Source organism: Ursus americanus, chromosome 10 (genome assembly GCF_024610735.1).
Source record: "Ursus americanus isolate L20-20 chromosome 10, mUrsAme1.1.p, whole genome shotgun sequence".
Lineage (NCBI taxonomy): Eukaryota > Metazoa > Chordata > Mammalia > Carnivora > Ursidae > Ursus > Ursus americanus.
Window position 1 is genome coordinate 78,434,878 of NC_142136.1, and position 22,341 is coordinate 78,457,218.

At 44.5% G+C, this 22,341-nt stretch overlaps 1 protein-coding gene across 2 annotated transcripts; it reads right to left on the reverse strand.

Annotated features, from left to right (window-relative positions):
- Positions 1-603: 603 nt before the first annotated feature.
- PTPN18 (protein tyrosine phosphatase non-receptor type 18) lies at positions 604-19,909 on the reverse strand. Of its 2 annotated transcripts, XM_045797157.2 has the most exons (15): positions 19,258-19,909; positions 17,071-17,179; positions 16,729-16,805; positions 16,554-16,649; positions 16,402-16,440; positions 8,782-8,850; positions 8,126-8,188; positions 7,774-7,916; positions 7,322-7,388; positions 7,161-7,238; positions 6,993-7,082; positions 6,625-6,713; positions 5,720-5,922; positions 5,220-5,294; positions 604-5,011 (listed from the first exon to the last, which is right to left on the reverse strand). In XM_045797157.2, the coding sequence occupies exons 1-15, from the start codon at positions 19,348-19,350 to the stop codon at positions 4,944-4,946; spliced, it is 1,359 nt and encodes a 452-aa protein (XP_045653113.2). In that variant the 5' UTR covers positions 19,351-19,909; the 3' UTR covers positions 604-4,943. The 2 variants fall into 2 exon arrangements, with proteins under 2 accessions (XP_045653113.2, XP_087721376.1); XM_087865250.1 differs by lacking the exons at positions 8,126-8,188; positions 8,782-8,850.
- Between the last annotated feature and the right edge of the window lie 2,432 nt (positions 19,910-22,341).

Genomic DNA, 22,341 nt, shown 5'->3' on the forward strand with positions numbered 1-22,341 from the left:
CTAAGTTTTTTATATGTATGAAATAGGGGTAAAAATAGTACTTGATCTCTTTGGGAGTATTAAATGAAAGAATACATTTAACATACTTTGAATAGTACCCACCACATAAGAAGCATAATGAACACTAGCTACTCTTTGTGGGTAAAAGTCCTGATATCTTTATATATGGGTAGGACAGTGCTGGATGTGGATCCCCAGGGGACCCTAGTAGTAGTGGCAGGGGTCTCAGTGTGCACAAGAGTAAGAGACGGTCACTCGATGCTCTGGGGAGACAGGACAACCAACACAAATGCCTGAGCATGGACGGTTTGAGACGAGGTAAAAGGAAGGCAGGGAGGCTGAAGCATGGTGCATGGGGCTGCAGCATAGGGCCCTCAGACATTCAATCCTCTTCTTGTGCTTGTTTCAAATACTCTTTAAGCGTATATAAGGAAAAACATATGTATATATATGTTCATATAAAATATCTTCTTTTTATAATGTAAGTTATTTTTTCATTTTACAATGTGATTTGGAAATTCGTTCACACCAGTGCACAGAGGTTGTCTCATTCTGCTTTTTCACACTGCGTAGTACTCCATCATAGCATTTGTTTAACCAGGACCCCACTAAGAACATTTATTTCCAGTCTTCTGCTACTACAGACAGTGTGACAGTAAATAACTCGTGTAACAGTCATTTTGGAGTTCTGTGAGTACCCACAGAAGATAAATGCCTACAAATGACATTTCTGCCTCAAAGAGTATGAGCATTTTTAAACAGATGTTGTTAAAGTGCTTTCCATAGAGGTTGTATGCATTTAAACACCCACTGGCTCTATACGAGAACGTTTCCTTATATCTTAGACAACACACTGCATTATTAAACATTTTGATCTTTGCTAACATAATTATGTGGAATCAGCTATCTCAGTATAAAATTCTGATTTTCATGGTTTTTATTACACGTAAGATAGAGCATCTTTGCACATTTTTATTTCGACTTTTGGCCTTTACTTATTCTTAAGAGCTTTGTATATCTCAGAAAATTAGCCTTTTGTTTGATGTCAGTTGTAAATTTTTTTCAAGTTTGTCATTAATTTTCTGACTGTGCTTATGGTGATTTTTGTGAGGTTGAAATATTTTTGTGCATTAAAATATATCTATTTGGGGGGGGGCTTCTGATGTCTTTCCATATTTAGCAAGCACTGAATATAAAGAAAATTTCCCATAATTTCTTCTAATGCTTCTGTGGTTTATTATTTTATATTTAGATCTCTGATACATTTAGGATTTGTCCTGATGTACAGTATGATGTATGGCTCAAACTTCTTTTTTCCTAAATGACTACTTAATTATCTCAATATCAGATGTTGAATAAACCATTTTTCTGCCCACTGACTTAAAATGCAACTGTTAACCATGACTAGAACTATGTAAATTATTTCATTCTGGAAATAATCCCTGAAAAAATAAGAAATCTTTTCTATGTGTGTTGTAAAAATCCAGGTTCACTCTAGCTCTGAACAATCATTCATGTGGTGGCCCTATGATAAAAATAACTTTATTGTCCTCAATTTATAGACTAGGAAACTGAGCCAGAGAGAAACCGAAAACTTGCTGAAGATCGCACCACTAGTAAGTGACTGAGTCCAAGCTATTAACCACTATGATACAGGCCTACTTAAAGAAATATTAAATGATACTGTATTCATTGCAGTTATTCCTAGCTTCTGTAAAGTGGGGATAACAAACCTACCTCTATGTGTGGGTTGCTCTGAAGATTAATCATTCAGTCCATGTGCATACCAAGGACCTAGTCATTGCTAGCTATTTCTATTCATTTAATGATTTAGGGCTACTTTTGCTCAGAGCCATATATTTCTGTAACACTAAACACTGAGACCTAAACCTGAGTGAGTCTCAAACTAACAACTACCTTCTCTGACTCTCCTTTGCATCTAGAAAATGGGCTCAGTAGCAATACTTACAAATAAAGATTAAATGAGATAAAACACGTAAAGAACCCAGCCCCACATTATCCTGAATGCTCTACCCTGCAAGCCTATAGGTTTTTCTATGTTGCTGGGCCTCTACCTGCTCAGATAGTCACAAGGGTGCTGTTCTCATTTTCAGCAGAACAACCCTTCAGTCTGGAATGGGCGGCTAAGAATTGCAAACAGTTCAGCCTCAGACCTAATTGTTAAAAAATCTTATCTAAATGGGTCTACTGTACCCCCCAGTTATGGTTTCTGGTAGGAAATTGGGCTGAGTGGGTGCTGGCTTCAGGACGGACCCCAGAGACCAATGCTCTAATTGACATTGGTTTCCCTCCCCTGAGGAAGGAAATGCTTCTTCTTTCTGCCACAGGCTGCCTCTCCTCCAAATTACTACTGCTTTTCCCCTTCTGGTCTCTGGAGCCAAATGAACTTAATATTTCTGGCTATGAGATCAGTTTACACTCTAAATGACACTTCAACTCTCCTCTGTTATCAGCAGCCTTGGGTCCTCCTTCCTGCCTCTTTCCACCAAGGTCAGCTTTACCTTTTGCCTGAGAGTTTGGACTCCAGGTGATGCTGGCCTCCTGTTCCCCATTAAGATGGAGAATCCCTAGGTTTCTCTGAAATTCCAGGTTTCAGCTAGTTGAATTGCTTCTTGTGCAGAGACCTTATAGCACTTGACAAATTAAGTCCAATGCCAGCAAGCACTGTTGTGGTCAAGGAAGGCACGTTTCACCTTCCTTTTACCAACACTCAAAGAGCAAATGACTTGTCTCAGAACCTATATTGAATTCAGGAGCCAAGACCTGATTATGTTCTAACATTTATCAAGCATAAGCTTCTGAACTAAATCTTTGTATTCTCTCTTTCACTGAATTCTCACAGTAACTGTATGAGGGATGTGGCTCTGACTGGGCAGGTGGCAGGTGAAGGCCTCAGTGGTCCATGCTCATCACAGACACAGGACAGCTTTCTGTGTTAGGAAGGGGTGGATGGGAACCCACCGGAATGCACTAGACGTTGTCAGGAGAGAGGCTCACAGAGCAGGATCAGGGTTTTGGAGCATCAGGTGTAGATTTACTCTTGTCTTATTGTCCACTTCTCTGGTTTGAAGATCCATCTTGATGGAGGACTGTTTGATTTCTGGCTGGGTGACCCATTTTTCTGCCTGTCCAGCTGGAGAGCTCTTTGGCTCATGGAGTGTCTAGTTGGGGATCTGTCCTTCTGGAGACTGCCCTCTTGGCTGCAGTCCTTCTGGCTGGGGTCTGCATATCTGTCTAGCCAAAGGTCTTTCTGAGGGTCTTACCAAGCTGGCATTCAGTCTGTTTGGAGTTCACTTTTCCAGCTATCTACTCGCAGATTTATCAGCCTGTCTGGCTACAGACTGATCTGTCGGTCTGGGGTCAGTCCATCTGTTTGCGAGGCTAGATGTCTGTCTTAGCAGCTGCAGATTTGTCTGCCAAACCAGCCATCTGTGTGTGTCTGCTGTCAGCTCAAGGACTGAGGGTTTGTTTGGCCAGGGGGCTATGTGAACTGCTCATAGTTAGTCTGGTTGCGGGTCCTCCTGCCTGACTCAGGTCTATCTGGTTGGGGATCTATATAAATAGGTCTGACTTGTTGGAGGTCCATTCATTCATCTCTCCAGATGGGGGTCCACCTGTTCATCTGGTTTGAGTTCTGTCTGTCCAGCTAGGGATCTAGTTGGCCAGTTGGCTTGGGGTTCATTTGTGTCTGAGCATAGTGCCTGTCTGGCTGGGGTTATCTGTCATGTGTGACTAGGGGTTCATCCCCCAATGAGACCCTGAGAGATGGGGGGGGGGCGATCTAGCTAGCAGGGATCTAGCCTGTCTGAAGGATCTGATTTGCAAGGTATGCCAAGCTGGTAAATGGTTTGGACAATGGGCGTATGTCTGGCTTAGGATGCTTACCTACCTGAGGGTTTGTCTACTGCAGGTGGCGCATCAATTTGTCTGCTAAAATGTGGGTCTTCGGAATTGGTGAGTTGGTGGGGACTATCCACCTGTCTAGAAGTCCACCTATCTGCCTTGTTGGGAGGCTGTCTGTACAATCAAGGGTCTTTCTGTCTGGCTGGGAGTCCATCTGGCTAGTCAGGAGTCTGACTAGGTCTGTCAGTCTGTCCGTCCACTTGGGGGTGGATCTGTCTAGCTGAGATGTCTGTGTCTGCTCAGCTAGGGATTTGTTTGTCTGTCTGGGAGTCTGTCCACCTAGGGGTCCATCTGGCTGGTGTCTGGTGGGCTGCCTAGCTGGGACAGGGGTCTTTTTGATGGTCTCTCTTGCTGGGGGTGGTCTGTCAGGCTGTTAGTTGATTTCTCTCTCTGACTGGAGGTCCATCCATCCAGCTGTGGACTGTCCCTCTGAAGATCTGGCTGTCTAGGTATATGGCTATCTACTTGTCCTGGTTGGGGGCCCATCTGTCTCTGTACCAAGTGGGGATCTTTTTACCTGTTTGAAATCAGTCTGCTGGGTTGTTATACCTGGCTTGGATCTGTCTGTATGGTGGTTGGGGGTGGGAGAGTGTCTATCAGTCTTTTTCAGGGCCCACCTCATTTCTATGTCCAGCTGAGCGTCTGAGTGAGGGAGGCTCAGATATTGAGATGAACTAGTCCATTATGTGGTGATGGGAGCAGTCTCCAGAAGCCCATCTGTCCATGCTCTTCTTCACACCTGGGAGGACCTGCCTAGTCCCCTGGGGTTGGGCCCATTCCTGATGTTTATTCTTGAATCCGTTCACTGCAGTGTCACCAGCCATTATCTCCCAACTACCTCCCCCACCTCAAGCCTTGAATATTATAATTACTGGGGCAAAGGCCCTACATTTCCACCCTGAGAAACTTTTATTTTGATCCAGGACCAGCATTCCCATTCCCAACACTTCACATAGCAGAGAATGGCCGTCAGCAGTCCAGATGCCCATGTGGGGCAACAGGCAGGCAGGGTGCAGCACTCACACCTGGGTCCACTCAGCAGGTGGGTCCCGGGGCCCTTTAGGCCTTCCAATGCGCAGGTTGAAGCCTGGAAGAATGGCACCATGGGTTTCGTGGAGAGGCTGAGGCGTGGAGATGTGTGGAAGGTCATCCTCAAGCCTCCAGCCCCTGGTGGTTTACTGCAGCCACACCCCCAGGGCTCGGAGAGTGTGAGCCCCATGCCACCATCCCTAAACCCCCAAATCCTGGGGTTCAGTCAAAGCTGCGGAGGCACAGCAATCCATGCTTTGACTTACCTAGCCCAACACTCTGAGCTCCATCCACCACGTCCTCATAGGCGTCAGGCCCAGCAGGGCTTTGGTCAGCAGCAACTGCGGGCACAAAACCACCGCCCCCACGGATCGACTCAGGCGGCCCCACGGAGCTCCGGAACCCATCGGGGCAGTACCGCATCCTCCATGCGCCCGGGGCCTGAGCTGGCAGGCTGGGGGCCAGGGCGGTGAGGGCAGCAGGAGGGGGAGAAGCGGAAAGGGACCCGTCCGCCTGGACTAGCGAGCATCGCCAGAGAAACGGACCGGCCTTGAGCCCAAGGCTGGGCCTGGCACACTTCCGGCCGTGAGCGGAGCTGGGCAACAGTCCCAGAGGCGTGGCCAGCAAGGCACGTACGTCAGCTTAGGCCCTGACCTGGCCGAACTGAGGGGTGGGGGTCCTCGAGGCCGCCAGCAAGACTGGGTCTGAACAAGGCGCAGGTGGCTGCCGGCCCTCCCGCCTCGCGCCCCGGCCTGCCCGGACTCACCGCCGCCGGGCAGCAACCCACGCGCGTCCTCCGCGTGCGCCTGCGGCCGCCGAGAGCGCGGCGTCACCTGGCTGTAGAGCGGCTCCTCCTCCGCGCCGCGCCCCCGCGCCCCCGCCCCGGTGCCCGCGGGCGCCCCGCGCTTCTGCACCACCGCGTACGTGTCGGCCATGGCGAGGGCCCGGGGCCCGGGCACCGAGATGCTTCTGCGGGTGGGGAGGGCGGGGAGGAAGTGAAGCGACTGAGCCAAGGGAGGGAGGGGGTGGGGAGCGCGCCTAGCTCGCAAACCGCTGGCTTCCTTTCCGCCCAAGGCTGCTAGCAGGTCGGAGAGAGCGGGCGGATAGGTCTCAGAGGAGAGGGGGAGGGGTCTCTAGATGAGGGGATCTCGGTTCTGTGTTTCGAGCGCCTGGCAACTTAGGTGGGTGAAGGGAAGGAGACAGCCTGGCAGGTGAATGGGGCGGGGTATTGATACTGAGGGGTGGTCATTTCTGTGTACATGTCTGAATGTAAGAATGAGGAAGTGGTGTTTAAAGGGGAGGGAGGGATAGCCTCAAAATGGAGAGCTAGTCTCAAGGACGAGGGGGTGAAATCTGCTGCAAAGGAAGGTTGACTCTGTCCCCAGCACCTGACATGAGGCCTGACAAGTGGGTGGCTTCAAGAACTATTTGCTAAATTAATGGCTAGGGAAGCAAAGAAAGCGCTAACATAGGGGCTAGCCAGGCCTAGGCAATGGGATCTCTGGGATCAAAGTGTCATCTTGGGGCAGGTTCCCCGACTCAGTTCAAAGAGCCAGTGAATATTTGGTAAACGACAGCAAGGAAGGGCTGGTGTTTTCAAGGGCGAGGAAAGGGTTAGCCTCTGAGCATGAGAAATTGGAAAGGGAAGAATGAAGAGATGGAGCTGAGTACCTGAGGACCTCGCCATGTGGGCGAGGTGTGGTGGGAAGGGTCTGGGAAGTCTGGAGAGAGAGGGCGTCATCGTAGACTGGAGCACAATTCTGGGGAAAGACAGGAGGGGAAGGGTATGAGACTTGGGAGGAAACTGGTCAGACCCCTGATGGAGGTGACCATGGACTCAGGGGTGGGTAAACTTAAGAGGAACAGTCTGATAAGGTAGCAAGGAGGACAAAGGTGGATATCATAGTCAGTCCCTGCTCCCAGAAGGAGTCCATGGGCTAGATGCTGCAGTGATGGTAGCCAAAGACTTCTGCTCTGGGTCCTGGTCTCTGAGGGTATTGATGGTGGACAGGAAGAGAGTAGGAAGGGGGCGTTGGTACCTCCTTGAAATTCTGGTACAAGGGGCTGGTGTTTTGGAGTGCTGAGAAGAACATCTGAGCCACCGTGTGGTATAGGAACCTGTACTGCTCCTGGGGGAAGAGGAATCATCAAAAAGGGAAGACAAGAGGAGGGACGTGTCCTTGGATTGAGGAGACTGAGGCTCTTACCTCTGTTTGCACAGCTGCAGGCCGTTGCTTTCTCATCTCCAGGACCACGTTGAAGAGGCTGAAGTTAGGTGGGATCATCTGGGGCAGAGAGGGCACATGAGCAGGACCTAGTGGGCATGGGACCTGCACTGTACATAAGCACACATATGCCCTATTCATACCTGGGTCAGGAGCAACTGTCTCACATAATCCACAGTGCACAGGACACCTGTTCGCCCACAACCTGCGCTGACAAGCAAGAATAAGCGTAAGCTTGGTCAGGACCTGCCCACAACCGCTTTTATATGGGGCATTTGAGGTTGGGAATAAGGGTCCTAATGGAGGATACCCTGCAGCACCTTTTGATTCTCAGAATCCCCAGATTACAATTTAAAGGAAAAAAACTTTTTAATTGCTTACATTTGTTGAGCATCAACTCTGTGTTTACTCTCCAGCAAGCAGTCTGCACTCAATAAATGCTAAATTTCAGCTGATGCAGCATGGCTTCAGGTTTTTCAAAAGAGGCACTCAAACTGTGACACTGGCTTCAAGGCCTTCACTGGCCTCCCAACCTCCCTCCCCACTCCCAGTCATCTCTGTCTCACGAGACCCCCATAAAACCCATTTCTTAAACCTGCAATGGACACAGAGGGGGCTGGGGCCAGATCCCTGGAGGCGACGGGCTTCCTCCACCATGGTGAGCACATGTTCAGGATTGCTAGGGACTCCTCTGTCTGGCCAGGACATATATTGCAGCTGGTACACAGAACGACATTCCTGAAACACAGGAAAAGAGCGGCAAATAATAAGAAAGCATTTACTGAGCACCTACGGCATGTCAGGCCCAGTTCTAAACATCTTCCATTTAAATCCAACAGATAATAACTGAGGAGATAGGTGCTATTGCTAATGCCCATTTTACAAATGACAAAACAGACAGAAAACAGCTCTCCCCATATGGGAGCCTCCTCCTCCCCTTTAAGTACCTTCTGAAAAGTAACCTGGAGGGTCCTGAGCATGATGTCTGAATTCAGCCATGTCTCCCTTGTCTGAGGATGTGGGCCAGGTGGGAAGAGAGAGGAGAACAAAGACCACAGGTCCCAAAAGACATTTGCAGAAAATAAAGCATTTCTGATTAAAAAATCAAAGTCAAACATATTTTTAAAAATTCATTCAGCTCAAACATCCCCCATGGCTTTCCTGAAGCAAACATTTGATAGAGGGGAGAAAGAACTATGATTAAAAACCCCAACAAGCTCATTTATAGTGGAAAAAAAAGAAGATTTGTTCTACAACAAGAGTTTTATTGTACTTATTATGTACCAACTATATTTGACTTGAGGTAAGAGATTTTCCTGAGTTATGAAATGCTAAGTGAAATAGGGATTTTAAGAACCTAACCAGGTACATTTATATAACAGAGATAACTATGATCATAGTTAAAATGCAAAATCAATGAATATATTGAGTCCTGACTATTTGCAGGCTAATACCAGAGAGTTCCTTGCAGTGTGAGGGGACTGTGGGAAAACTATTCATCCTTTCAGGCCCAGCCCAAAAGCTTCCCTGAGAATCTTCTGGGAAACCGCCCACAACATCCAAGACTTCATAAAACACTGTTCCCACCTCTGCCCCAGCTCACCAGGGTGATGCAGAAAAGCCCAATCTGTAGTGGTTCCTGTTCTTGGGCCCAGTAACGCTCACATTTTTTCTGTGAGGCAAGGGAGAAAAGTCAGGGAGTGAAGAGCAGTAGTCTGCTTTAGAGTTCCAGCTCAATATATCCACACCCCCACAGGACACCTCAGGCATTGCTGGTGGAAGTACAGATAGCTGTAGCTATCATGCAGGCCAGCTGGCAGAGCCTTGTCAGATTAAACACACACAGACACAGTGGAGACTTGTGCTTCTGACTATGCAGGAGGAAGACAGGCCAGAATATTCTCATACTGTTAAGCAAAAAAAAAACTGGACAGAACATATGAGCCACTATTTTCAGACAGTGGACCGCAGGTATTGCAGGATTGTGATCACTGAACAAAGGGAAACACATGGGTCAAATGTTATGACTGCCCAGCTTACTGCCTAGAGGCAGTCACCAGGCTGCAGGACATGGAGAGTCCAATGATCCCACTGAGTTGAGGAGCCAGAGATCATGGCTCAGGGAGGCCAAAGCAGCTAGAATTTGAAGGGCAGAGTCTTAGAAAGAACAGAGCTCTGCAAACAAGAGTTAAAAAGTTCAGAAGTGTGCATATGGTCCCCTTGAATATTATTAGCTGAATAATAATCTGAGCATCATGAAATTCCATGAAGCCAGGCAAGAATAACTTCCCATGAAAGAACAGTAACTAAGAACCTATAAGATGAATATTTCCTATAATGTTCATAATGGGATAGAAATAATTTACATTCCTCCAGCCAGAGTGGAGAGATCCGACTGACTGTAAAGGCATTCAATAGGGAACCAAGAAGGACCACATGTTAGAAGTAGAATGAAATTAGTTCTAGAATAAAGGCTACTCTAGACCTGCCCTACAAAAGCTTTAAAACAAACCTTAAAATGATCAAACATCCAAAAGTACCTTAACCGCCTTCCAGAAAAAGTCTCTTTAAAGACTCTTTAAAGTAGGACAATAAAATCCAACAGTTATCTACAAAATTAAAAATGTCAAGCACCCAAGAAAAATTTACTAGACATACAAAGAAACAAGAAAACATGATCTATAACCAGGAGAAAAATAAGTGAATAGAAAATCCAATAGGGATGAAGAAAGAAGTAGACAAAGACCTTTAAACAGTTTTTTAAAAAATATTTTAAATATACTTGAAGATGGAAAAAGAAAACATGAATAAAATGAAAGTGAAACAAAAGATAGAGAAAATACCGAAATGGAACTTCTAGAGAGGAAAAATAAAATACAGGAAATAAAAAATTCACTAATAGCAGATTAGACACAGAAAAAAAGATCAGTGAACACAAAGACATAGCAGTAGAATCTATTTAAAATGAAAAAAAGAAAAACTTACTGGGAAAAAATGAACAAAGAATCAGTTACCTGTGGAAATATACCAAATGATCTAATGTATGTGTACTTGGAGTCCAGAAGAAGAAGAGGAGAGAGGGGAGAACAGAAACTATATTTGCAAAAATAATCGCTGGGAATTTTTCCAAATTTGATGAAACCACAAACCCACAAATCCAAAAAAGTCTAGCATGTACTAAAACTTCAGACTCCCAGAAGGAAAGCAGGTGTTCAAATAAACCATACTGTTTATATAAACAGTTCAAGCATAGTGAGCCGCTTTTATTAGAAATCCAATTTCCAGGCAAGATCCAACCTAGGAAGAAGGTCTTTTTTTAAATCATAAGCCTGCTATATTACTCTTTTCTGCACAAAAAGTTGAAACAATCTTGAAAAAAAAAAAAAGAAACTTGGAGGACTCACATTTCCTGACTTCAAAACTTACTATAAAGTTACAATAATAAAAAATGTATACTACTGGTACAAAGATAGACCTACCAATCAATTGAATAGAATTGAAAGTCCAGAAATAAAAACTTACATTTATAGTCAATTGCTTTTTCAACAAGGATAACAAGATCATTCAAAGGGGAAAAGACAGACAAATAACAAGTGGTGAAAAAAATAACAAGTGTTGAAAATAAAGACAGACAACAAGTGTTGGTGAGGATGTGAAGAATTTGAATCCTCATACACTGCTGATTGGAAGGTAAAATGATGTAGCTGTGGAAAACAGTTTGACAGTTCCTCAAAATATTAAGAAAGGAGTTACCATATGATGTAGCAATTCCACTTCTATGTACGTAACCAAGAGAACTGAAAACATACTTCTACACAAAAACTTGCACGTAAGTGTTCATAGCAGCATTATTCATACTAGCCAAAAAGTGGAAGCAACTCACATTCCATAAACCAATAAATGAGTAAGTAAAATGTAGTAGATCCATTCAATGGAATACTGTTCAACAACAAAAAGGACTTAATACTGACACATGCTATAATATGCATGAATTTTAAAACCATGCTAAGTGAAAGGACTCAGTCACAAAGACAACATATCATATGATTCAGTTTACATGAAAAGTCCAGAGTAGTCAAACCTATAGGGACCAAAAATAGAGTAGGGGTTACCTAAAATAGAGAAATGGGGAGTGACTGCCAATGGATATAGGATTTCTTTGTGGGGAAATGAAGATGTTGTAAAATTTATTGCACTGATGGCTGCTTAACTGAGGAATATACTAAAAACAATTGAATTGCACACTTTAAATGGATAAATTGCATCTTGATAAAGCTATTTTTAAAAAGAGATTGTTTATTTTGATTCAGTCCCAAAAGTTTATTTTTGCTTTTGTTTCCTTTGCCTCAGAAGACATATCGAGAAGGATGCTATGACCAATGCCAGAGAAATTACTGCCTGTACTCTCTTCTAGGATTTTTATGGTTTTGGGTCTCACATTTAGGTCTTTAATCCATTATGAGTTTTTGTGTGTGTGTGGTGTAAGAAAGTGGTCCAGTTTCTTTCTTTCTTTCTCTTTCTTTCTGTTCTTTCTTTCTTTCTCTTTCTTTCTTTCTTTCTTTTTCTTTCTCTCTTTCTTCCTCTCTCTTTCTCTTTCTTTTCTTTCTCTTTTTCGCATGTAGATATCCAGTTTTCCCAGCACTATTTATTGAAGAGATGCTTTTTCCCATAGCATATTTTTGCCTCCTTTATTGAAGATTAATAGTTTAATTGACCTCATAATCATGGGTTTATTTCTGGGCTTTCTATCCTATTCCATTGATCTATGTGTCTATTTTTGTGCCAGTATCATACTGTTTTGATTACTACAGCTCTGTAGTATAACTTAAAATCTGGAATTGTGGTATCTCCAGCTTTATATTTCTTTTTCAAGATTGCTTTGGCTATTCGGGGTCTTTTGTGGTTCCACACAAATTTTAGGATTCTTTGTTCTAGTTCTGTGAAAAATGCTGTTGGTATTTTGATAGGGATTGCATTAAATCTGTAGGTTGCTTTGGATAGTATGGACATTTTAACAATATTTCTTCTTCCAATCCATGAGCATGGACTATCTTTCCATTTATTTGTGTCATCTTCAATTTTTTTCATCAGTGTTTTATAGTTTTCAGTGTATAGGTTTTTCACTTCCTTGGTTAAGTTTTTTCCTAGGTATTTTATTATCTTTGGTGCAATTATAAATTGGATTGTTTTAATTTCTTGTTCTGCTGCTTCATTATTAGTGTATAGAAATGCAACAGATTTCTGTACATTGATTTTGTATACTGTGACCTTACTCAATTCATTTATCCATTTCAGTAATTATTTCGTGTAGTCTTTAGGGTTTTCTATATATAGTATCATGTCATCTGCAAATAGTGAAAGTTTTACTTCTTGCTTACCAATTTGGATGGTATTTCCTTTTCTTATCTGATTGCCGTGGCAAAATAAAAAGCCTTTGCATACAAAGGAAACAAACAATAAAACTAAAAAATGACCTACTGAATGGAGAAGATGTTTGCAAATGACATACCTGATAAAGGGTTAGTATACAAAATAAATAAAGAACTGATTCAACTCAACAGCCAAACACCAAATAATCCAATTAAAAAATGGACAAAAGACACAAACAGACATTTCTCCAAAGAAGACATCCAAATGGCCAACAGACACATGAAAGGATGCTTACTCAACATCTCTCATCATCAGGGAACTGCAAATCAAAACACAATGAGATATCACCTCACACCTGTCAGAATGGCTAAAATCAAAAATACAAGAAGCATCAAGTGTTGGCAAGGATGTGGAGAAAAAAGAACCACTGTGCACTGTTGGTGGGAATGCAAACTGGTTCAGCCACTCTGGAAAACAGTATGGAGGTTCCTCAAAAAATTAAAAATGGAACTACCCTATGATCCAGTAATTGCACTACCTGGTATTTATCCAAAGAATACTCAAACACTAATTCAAAAGGATATATGCACCCCTGTGTTTATTGCTGCATTATTTACAATAGCCAAATTATGGAAGCAGCCCAGTGTCCATCAATAGATGAATGGATAAAGAAGATGTGAATATATATATATATATATATATATATATATATATATACACACACACACATACACAATGGAATATAGAATGAAATCTTGCCATTTGCAACATGGATGGATCTAGAGGGTATAATACTAAGTGAAATAAATCAGTTGGAGAAAGACAAATACCATATGATCTCACTCATATGTGGAACTTAAGAAACAAAACAAATAAATGAAGAAAAAAAAGAGAGAAACCGAAAAACAGACTATTAATTACAGAGAATAAATAGGTGGTTACCGGAGGAAAGGTGGGGGTGGGGAATGGGTAAAATAGGTGAAGGGGATTAAGAGTACACTTATCTTATTAAAAAAATGAGAAAAAGACAATCTAAAGCAAAAATAATAGTGCATCATATTTAGAATTAAAACCTATGGCAACAATAACATAAAGCATGGAATGGGAAATTTAAAATATGCTAGTATAAAGTTCTTATGTTTTAAATGGAATGGTATAATATTATTTGAGTGTAGACTGTGATTAAGTTAAAGATATAACTGGTAAACCCTAAAGCCAGACTAAGCACATAATACAAAGAGGTATAACTAATAAGTAAATAATGACTATGAAATGGATTCATAAAAATTCTCAATCTGGGGGCACCTGGGTGGCTCAGTCAGTTAAGTGTCCGCCTTTGGCTCAGGTCATGGTCTTGGGGTTCTGGAATCGAGTCCCATGTCAGGCCCGTGCTCAGTGGGGAGTCTGCTTCTCCCTCTCCCTCTGCCTCTCTCCCCCACTTGTGCTCTCTCAAATAAATAAATAAATAAATAAATAATTTAAAAATTCTCAATCTGAAAGAAGACAGAAAAGAATAAAAGGACAAAGAACAGATGGAATAAATAGAAAACAAAGATAGTAGATTTAGACTCAACATTATTGATAATATATTAACAAATAAATACTCCAATTAAAGGCAGAGATTGTCAGATTAAATAAAAAAGTAAGTCCCTACAATATGCCACCTACAAGACACTTTAAAAATAAAGATGAACATAGATAAAAAGTAAAAGAATGGAAAAAGAGATGCACACTCTAGCACAATTTAAATGGCTATATTAATATCACAGTACACTTCAGAAACAGAATATTACCAGAGATAGAAAGGAACCTTACATATTGGAAAAGGGACTGATTCATCAGGAAGACATAATCCTAACTGTATAGGCACTCAATCACAGAGTTCCAAAATAGCTGAAGCAGAAACTGACAGAACTGAAAAGACAGATAATTTTAAAATTAGAGATTTCAATATCATTTCAGCAAATAACAAGGCAAGTAGACCCCCTAAAAAGTCATACGAACAACAAGATTTGAATAATATTTGTCCTAATTGGCAGTTATAGAATAGTTGGAGATTTCGTCACTCCTCTCTCAGCAATTGATAAAACATTTAGAGAGAAGAAATTAGTAAAGATTTATAAAATACAGTAAAAATAAAAAATATTAAAGTGTCTTTCAAAAAAGACACAATTTGACTGAATTGATATTTATAGAACACTTCACTCAACAAAAGCAAAATACACATTCTTTTCAAGTGTACGCAGATTATTTACCAAGATAGGTCATATTCATAGCCATAAAACAAGTCTCACTATATGTAAAAGGATTGAAATCATATAAATTTGTTCTTTGACCACAGTAGAATTAACTAAAAATTAATAACAGGAAGATATATGGGAAAGTCCTCAAATATTTGAAACTAAGTATAACCATGGTCAAATACCATGAGTCAAAGAAAAAATCACAAGGGAAATTAGAAAATATTTTGAACTACTTGAGAAAGAAGATACAACTTATCAAGTTTATGAGATGTAGCTAAAGCAGTGCTTAGAGAAAAATGAATAACATTAAATGCTTATATATGAAAAAAGAAAAATCTCAAATCAATGATATAAGTTTAAGAAACTAGAAAAATAGGAGCAAGTTAAACCTAAATAACCATTAGGAAGGAAATGAAAAAGATAAAAAGTTATTAATGAAATAAGAAATGGAAAAAAAATAGAGAAAATGAATAAAAGCCAAAGCTGGTTCTTTAAAAAACAACAACAACAACTGACAAACCTCTAGCCCAGAGATGACTAACATTTTCTATAAAGGGCCAGATAATATATTTCACACTTTGTGAGCCATTCAATCTACCCAACTTGCAACTACTGAATTCTGCCATTGTGGCATGAATTCTGCCATTCTGGCATTGTGGCATATACGTATATATACTATATACAAACATAGGAGTGTGGCTATATTCTAATATGTTTTATTTACAAAAAATGGGCAGCAAGACAGACCTAGTACAATAGCTAATGTTTGTTCATCTTTACTCTAGCCAGACTGACATGGGACAGATGGACAGGCAGACCACAAATTACCAAAATCAGGAATGAAAAAGGGGCATCACTACAGATTGTACAGACTCCATGATCAGCCAGTCATCCTCGGGCAGTACTTACCCCACTTCTCAACCCTGTCTATTGAATAGGCCAGAATGTAGAAACCATGTGCCTTCAATGTTGCCATGCATTTATTGAGTGACGAATTTATGCTAATAGGCAAACCAAAGATCTGGACTTATCTTCCATTCAAGGAGAGGGAGAATAAACAATGAGTAGATTACCTTGTATGCTAGAAGTGGTAAGAACTGCGAAGGAAAATAGGACACAGGAAGGAGAGTGGGAGCACTGGGAGTTTTAAATGGTGTAAGATCCAGGAAGGTCTCATGGAGAAAGTAGTGTTTGAACAAAGATCTGAAGGTGGTAGTAGAGCAAGCAAAGAATGTTCCAGGCAGAGGGAAAAGCCAAGGCACAGTGCCATCCCTGGCACATCTGAGGAACAGCAAAGGCCAAAATGTCTAGAGTGGAGTGAATAAAGGAGAGAGGCAAACACAGAGATCAGAGCTATACCAGGACAGCTCAGTACAGGGCCTAATGGTCTATGGTGCAGACTTGGGTTGGGAAGACCAGCAGTAAAGGGGTTGTGAACATTTCAGGGATGAGCACCATGAATAAAAGGGAAAAGTTCAACAAAAAATTAGAGTAATAGTAGAGCCACTCCAAGAATTGGGCCTTTCAGACTTGAGATTAGGGAGGTGCTAACAAGATATCTCCTGCCTCCTTCCTGCACAAGGAAATGTATTCTAGATAAAGACACCTACCCGCCCATTCTCCATTTCTCGACATGCCATCAGGATCACCTAGACAAGAAGGGTAAGTGGAGAGGGGAGTGATTTGGGTTAGGGAATTGGAGAAACAAGGCCAAGGGAGGACTCAGAATGTTAGCCCCACCTCACCCTACCCTAAGGCTGACCTTGACCCCAAACTCCCAGACCAGGCGCCAGAAGTCTAGCAAGGTGTGAGGCAGGGGTCCTTGTGTGGCGATGTAGGCCTGGCTTCCGTCTGTGCCCTGGTAAAGGCTAAGTTCACCACCAAGATCTTGCTGTCACCCCCACCATGTCCGCCCCTTCCCTGACTCCCAGCCTGACCCGGATGAAGTTGCCATTGATGTAGTCACCATGTCCCTCTTCCTGGAGCAGGGAAAGGATCACTCGTGTCTGATCATCTGCCAGCGGGAGAGGTGAGAAAAGTGCTTTGGGGTGAGAGGAGCATCAAGGCCCTGATGGCTTCCTGGATGAAAGCCAGCAGGGTTATTGCACACCCAGCAGGGATCCCACCTGGGTGCACTTGTAAGCTGCTCAGGAGAAATGCAGCCACTGCAAGGATCTGAGAGGGAGTGCACTGGGAGCATAGTGGGGTGGACTGGACTGCCATGGGGTGGAGGATGTGTGCAGAGCCTCACAGACTCCTTCCAGAAGCCCCCGACTTACACGGCAGCACATCTTTGTAGCGGTTCTTCCTCACGTTCCCTGGCAGACTGCCAGCCTCAGTGGAGCACACACGGTCAGTCTTCCATGCGGCTGAGCAGGCCTGGATGTCCTGACCAGGAGAGGGAGGAGAGAAAAAGAGAGGAGCTAGGTCAGAGTTCTGGGGCACAGAGGCACTTGTAGGGATGCAAAGTACATGGCCTGTGAGAGGTGAATGCAGACTCTTCGAGCATGGTGCCTGGGTAATTGTAGTGATACAATAGTAATAGCAACTCAGAGCCACTCCTCTGTGCCAGGCTCTGTGCTAACAACATTGAATCATTACAAGGTCACCCCGAAGCTAGTACTATTTTTTTTTTTTTTAGTGAATTTTCTTTTTTTTTTTTTTTTTAAATGATTTTTTATTATATTATGTTAGTCACCATACAGTACATCCCCGGTTTCCGATGTAAGGCTCGATGATTCATTAGTTGTGTATAACACCCAGTGCACCATGCAATACGTGCCCTCCTTACTACCCATCACCGGTCTATCCCATTCCCCCATCCCCCTCCCTTCTGAAGCCCTCAGTTTGTTTTTCAGAGTCCATAGTCTCTCACGTTTCATTCCCGCTTCTGATTACCCCCCCCTTTCTTTATCCCTTTCTTCCCCTACCGATCATCCTAGTTCTTATGTTCCATAGATGAGAGAAATCATATGATAGTTGTCTTTCTCTGCTTGACTTATTTCACTTAGCATTATCTCCTCCAGTGCCGTCCATGTTGTAGCAAATGTTGAGAACTCGTTCTTTCTGATAGCTGAGTAATATTCCATTGTATATATGGACCACAACTTCTTAATCCAGTCATCTGTTGAAGGGCATCTCGGCTCCTTCCACAATTTAGCTATTGTGGACATTGCTGCTATGAACATTGGGGTGCATATGGCCCTTCTCTTCACTACGTCTGTATCTTTGGGGTAAATACCCAGTAGTGCAATGGCTGGGTCATTGGGTCCGAAGCTAGTACTATTATCGATGTCCCCACTGTGTAGGTAAGAAAGCTGAGGCACAACATGGTTGATTGACTTGCTGAAAGTCCCACCCAGGAAGTGGAACAGTGAGGGTTGCTCTCAAACCTCTCAGCATCTACCCCCTAAACACTCAATCTGTGCTACATTGTATTGTAAACGATAATTGTAACATAATATGTATGTAATATAACGAACATGATGATGTATTAGGTATATGACAATATCCAATGTATATGATTATAATGTATAACATTACTTATGTAACAAAATAGTACAGATACTTTATTACTGTTACATTATTATAATTTGTATTACCACCATCATCAGCTATTCATAATCAGAAGATAGTAACACCTACCAAAGCCTACGACGCTGCATTAGTATTCCTTACACATGGCTTGCATCACGGCATTGTAATGTTTAGCGCATTTATAATTAGTGACAAAGGATCCTACAAAGTGAGCGCTCAAGATGTGTAAGCTCTTTTTTACCCACACCAGTTCCTCACGCCAGTTTAGTCATTAACGGTCGCGTTTTACCCAAGGAAAAACTGACGCCAGAGGACCCGGGTAAAGTACCCTAGATCACAGAGCCTATTAGAGTCCGGCATCCACACCACCATCCCCTCTTCCCCCCACCCTCAGCAGGGCTTCTTGGCTCCTCTTCCCCTAGACCCTTCTTCCACATGGTCACAGAAGTGATCACCGGGGCGCCTGGAGAGGCCCCCGGTGACAGGTGTCCAGAGCAAGTGAGCGCCTGCCTTCCCTTGTTGCGCCGGCTTCTCCAGCCCGACCCAGCAGCGGGACTGTTCCGGGAGCTGGATGAGGGCACAGGGGACCCAAGGGCGTGTGCGGCACCGCCCAACCCGGCCGTGGACTTCGCCCTCTGGGGCTCTGCAGGCAGAAGATGAGGACAGAGACGGGGTTAAGAGTGACAGAGAGGTGCTGGGGTGAGAAAAATAGACCTTGAGGCGAGGAGACACCCTTGGACGCCGAAATGGAGAGAGAGAGAGAGAGAGAGAGAGAGAGAGAGAGAGAGAGAGAGAGAGAGAGAGACTGAGAGAGATTGGGAGAGAGGGAGATAGGCAAAGCGCGGCAGGGTGCACAGGACAGACATCCGGACAGTCCAGGACCAGGAGCCGGAGCGCGCGATTTGGCTTGGCCACTCTCGCCCACTTACGCTGAACTCGCCGGCAAGGACCGCCCTTTCCCGGCCGCCTCGCGCGTCCAACTGCTCCAAGAAGCTCCGCGCAGCGTCCAAGTTGCGGCTCATGACGCTGTGCGCCCCACAAGTCCGGTCCAGCTGTTGCGCTCCGCGAGGCTAGCTAGCTAGTAGCAAGAAAGCGGGCGGCGGAGGCGGGCTGCGGAGGCCCCGCCTCCGATCTTGCGACCCAATGGAAGCGCGCAACAGGCGGCAGGGCGCGCCCCTTGGCCAATGACTATCTCCCTCTCTCCCTGCGCCTCCCACAGGCTCCCGGTCCGGGGCGCAGCCGGAGCCCCAAGTCCTCTCCCGCTGGGCCTGGGAACTGAGTTCAGCGCTGGTGCTTCCCTTTTTATGGGCGCCAGGCATGTTGGCTGAGTCCGCACAATCCCCTGGACACTTTCTCCTGCTTAGTCCCAGGATCCTCGCCCGGGGCCAACCTTCCTCCAAGGGCCCGCGTTGGGTAGATGGCCTTGCGTCCTCGCCCGGCCTCCCACGTCCAATCCCCCTGAGAGATAGACTGGGCTCCAAGCCAGAGTGGCGGCGCGGCAGCTGTGAGTGGAGATGGTCGCCGAGATTGAGCTGTGACTCCTGCCTCGAGGACCCTGGGTTGGGGGCGTCCCTCACTGTGCGCTCCGGCGGCAGGGCCCAGAGGAAGGTCAAGGGAGGTTGCTGAGGTTGCCGCGGGGGGGAAATGACACCCGGGCACCCCTGCTGTGAGAAAGGCCGAATGGAAGCGGATGTTTCTGTACCTCTGTATTTCCTGAGGTTCCTTTTTCTGGATCGGGCTAGGAGGAGCTGGGGGCGCCAGGATCCTTTCTGAATTTAAGGTTCTCATCCCGCATAAACCTGCAGGGAAACAGAACTGAGGCCGTCAAAAGTGGGTTCCAGTGGGAAAGATCTCAAGGCTTTCAAAAAGCTTCTCTCTTTCTTGCTGTCTCCACACCCTCACCTTCAGAAAATGGGCAGGAAAAGGCCAAGAGGACAATTTAGTGACCCAGTACCCGGGGTCACCAAGGGGAGGCTGGAGAAAGCTGAGAGGAACCTTGGGTTCCTGTCTAGGTAAATGGGCCAGCCCACCCCTCACCCAGCGGGGCTCCAGGGATCATGGAAGGAATTTCTGGGGGCGTCCGACTGGAGGGGGTGTCTGTGGAGTCCAGTTTGAGGTCGTTAAAGTATCAAAGGTTAACCAATGGGGTGAGGTGTACTTTAAGTGATTGAGGGGGCAACAAGGTCATTGGTTCAGGTTGTGGATTTAATTAATTATGGGTTATTAGAGTGTTGTTTGAGTTAGGGATGGGCAAACTCTTTTTTTCAAAAGGCTTTGGTTTTTGGCTTTGCTGTCTCTGGTGTCTGTCCCAGCTACTCAGCTCCCCCAGGGCATTGTGAAAGCAGCCATAGGCCACATGTAAAGAAATGAGTGTGGCTATATTCCAATAAAACTATTTGTGGACACTGAAATTTTAATTTCATGTAATTTTCATGTGTCACAAAACATTTGTGTGTGTGTGTGTGTGGCCTGAGGCTGTGTGGTTTACTGACCCAGGTTTAAGTGACGGAAGTCAAAGTGGATGATCAGTGGGGATGTTTCCTTTATTGAGGGGTTAGGCGAGGTCACCATGGACTCAGTGGTTATTAGTTTCATCTCTAAGAGTTCAAAGATGGTCAGTAGTGGTCTCTGAGGATGGGCGCTTATAATGAATTCATTGGAGGTCAGTGAGAATTCTTTGGACGTTCATGGGCAACTGTCATCAGATGTTAATGGCAGTCATTGGAGGTCAGTGAAAGACAATGAAAGTCACTGAAGGGCTATCGGGATTTGGAGTGGTAGTTTAAGTAATTGAGGGATCCAAAGAAGGAAGGGTCATTGAGGGCTCCTATTTAGTGCACTATAGTGTATGTCAATGAAATCACTGAGATTTTGTAGATGAAATCATGGGTTTTTGGAGACTCAGGGAGGTGGGACACAGAAGTTTCAGGGAACTTGGAGAAGATATGGATGTTCAATGGAGGAGTCATGGGCACTCTTTAGTTTCTGAGTACTCATGGATACTAATGACAGTCATTAGGGACTAGTGGATACCAGAGTAAACATGGAAGAGTCACTGTGGGATGATGAAAGGTCTTTGTGGACCCTGGTGTTAGTGGATGTCATTGGAGGTCAAAGGTCACTGGAAACTGGTGGTACCTTAGGAGCAGATGCAACATTGAAGGGTCATTGGTCCATCCATATCATCTGTGGTAGTGACTGGGAGGCAGGAAGGCTGACCCAGAAGCTGGGGTCTGGGTAGCTGGGGATCTTCTGACTAGTGACTGAGGGTCTGTTTGTCCAGTATCTACCTGTCCACCTGGCTTTTCAGGGTGATGTTTATCTTGCTAAGGGCCTGGCTTTCTCACAGGCTGGGGTCTGTCTTACTGGCAGGAGGTAAGCCTATCAAGCTGAGGGCTGGTTGGCTACTTGACTGGGTAGGTGGGATATCTCTCTGCTGGGGTAATGTCTATTTGTCTATGGGGGGGGGGTTCTGACTGTCCTGGAGGGATTGTATTTTGGTTGGCTGGGATCACCTATTAATTGGCTGGTACTGGGAGGTGTCCATATGTCTGACCACAAATCTTTCTGGATGTCTGGCTGGGGATCTTCCCATTTGTTCAAGAATCTGTCCATTTGGCTGTCTGTCCCTCTGGAGTCTATCTCCCTGGGATTTTGTCCATCCAGAAGTCTGTCTAGCCAAGGGTCTGCATGTCTGCCTATTTGGGGATCTTTCTATCTGGTTCAAAATCTTATGGCTTATGAACAGAATGGCTCAGGCTGTGGCCCCCCTGTCATGCTTCCCCCTGGATTTGCTGTATTTTTGGTTGCATGTTCACCCTTACTCCATGCCCTCCTCTCATTGTTTAATTTGCCTGCCCCACTGACTATCCCTCTAGGTCTCTTCAGATATCCAAATGCTCCTGGCTTGCAATCTACTCAACTCAGGCTGGGTGTGGGGGATGGGAAGACCCATGAGAGTTCCTCCAGTAGCCCTGCCTGTCCTACCTCTCTTCTCCCAGAGAATTGCATGC

Excerpts from the sequence above, each read along its gene's own strand:
- PTPN18 (XM_045797157.2), bottom strand. The coding sequence starts at position 19,350 with ATGAGCCGCAACTTGGACGCTGCGCGGAGCTTCTTGGAGCAGTTGGAC. Across the intron at positions 17,180-19,257 it reads TCCTTGCCGGCGAGTTCAGC|GACATCCAGGCCTGCTCAGC; the intron begins GTAAGTGGGCGA and ends TCTCCTGGTCAG. Across the intron at positions 16,806-17,070 it reads CTACAAAGATGTGCTGCCGT|ATGATCAGACACGAGTGATC; the intron begins GTAAGTCGGGGG and ends TCCCGCTGGCAG.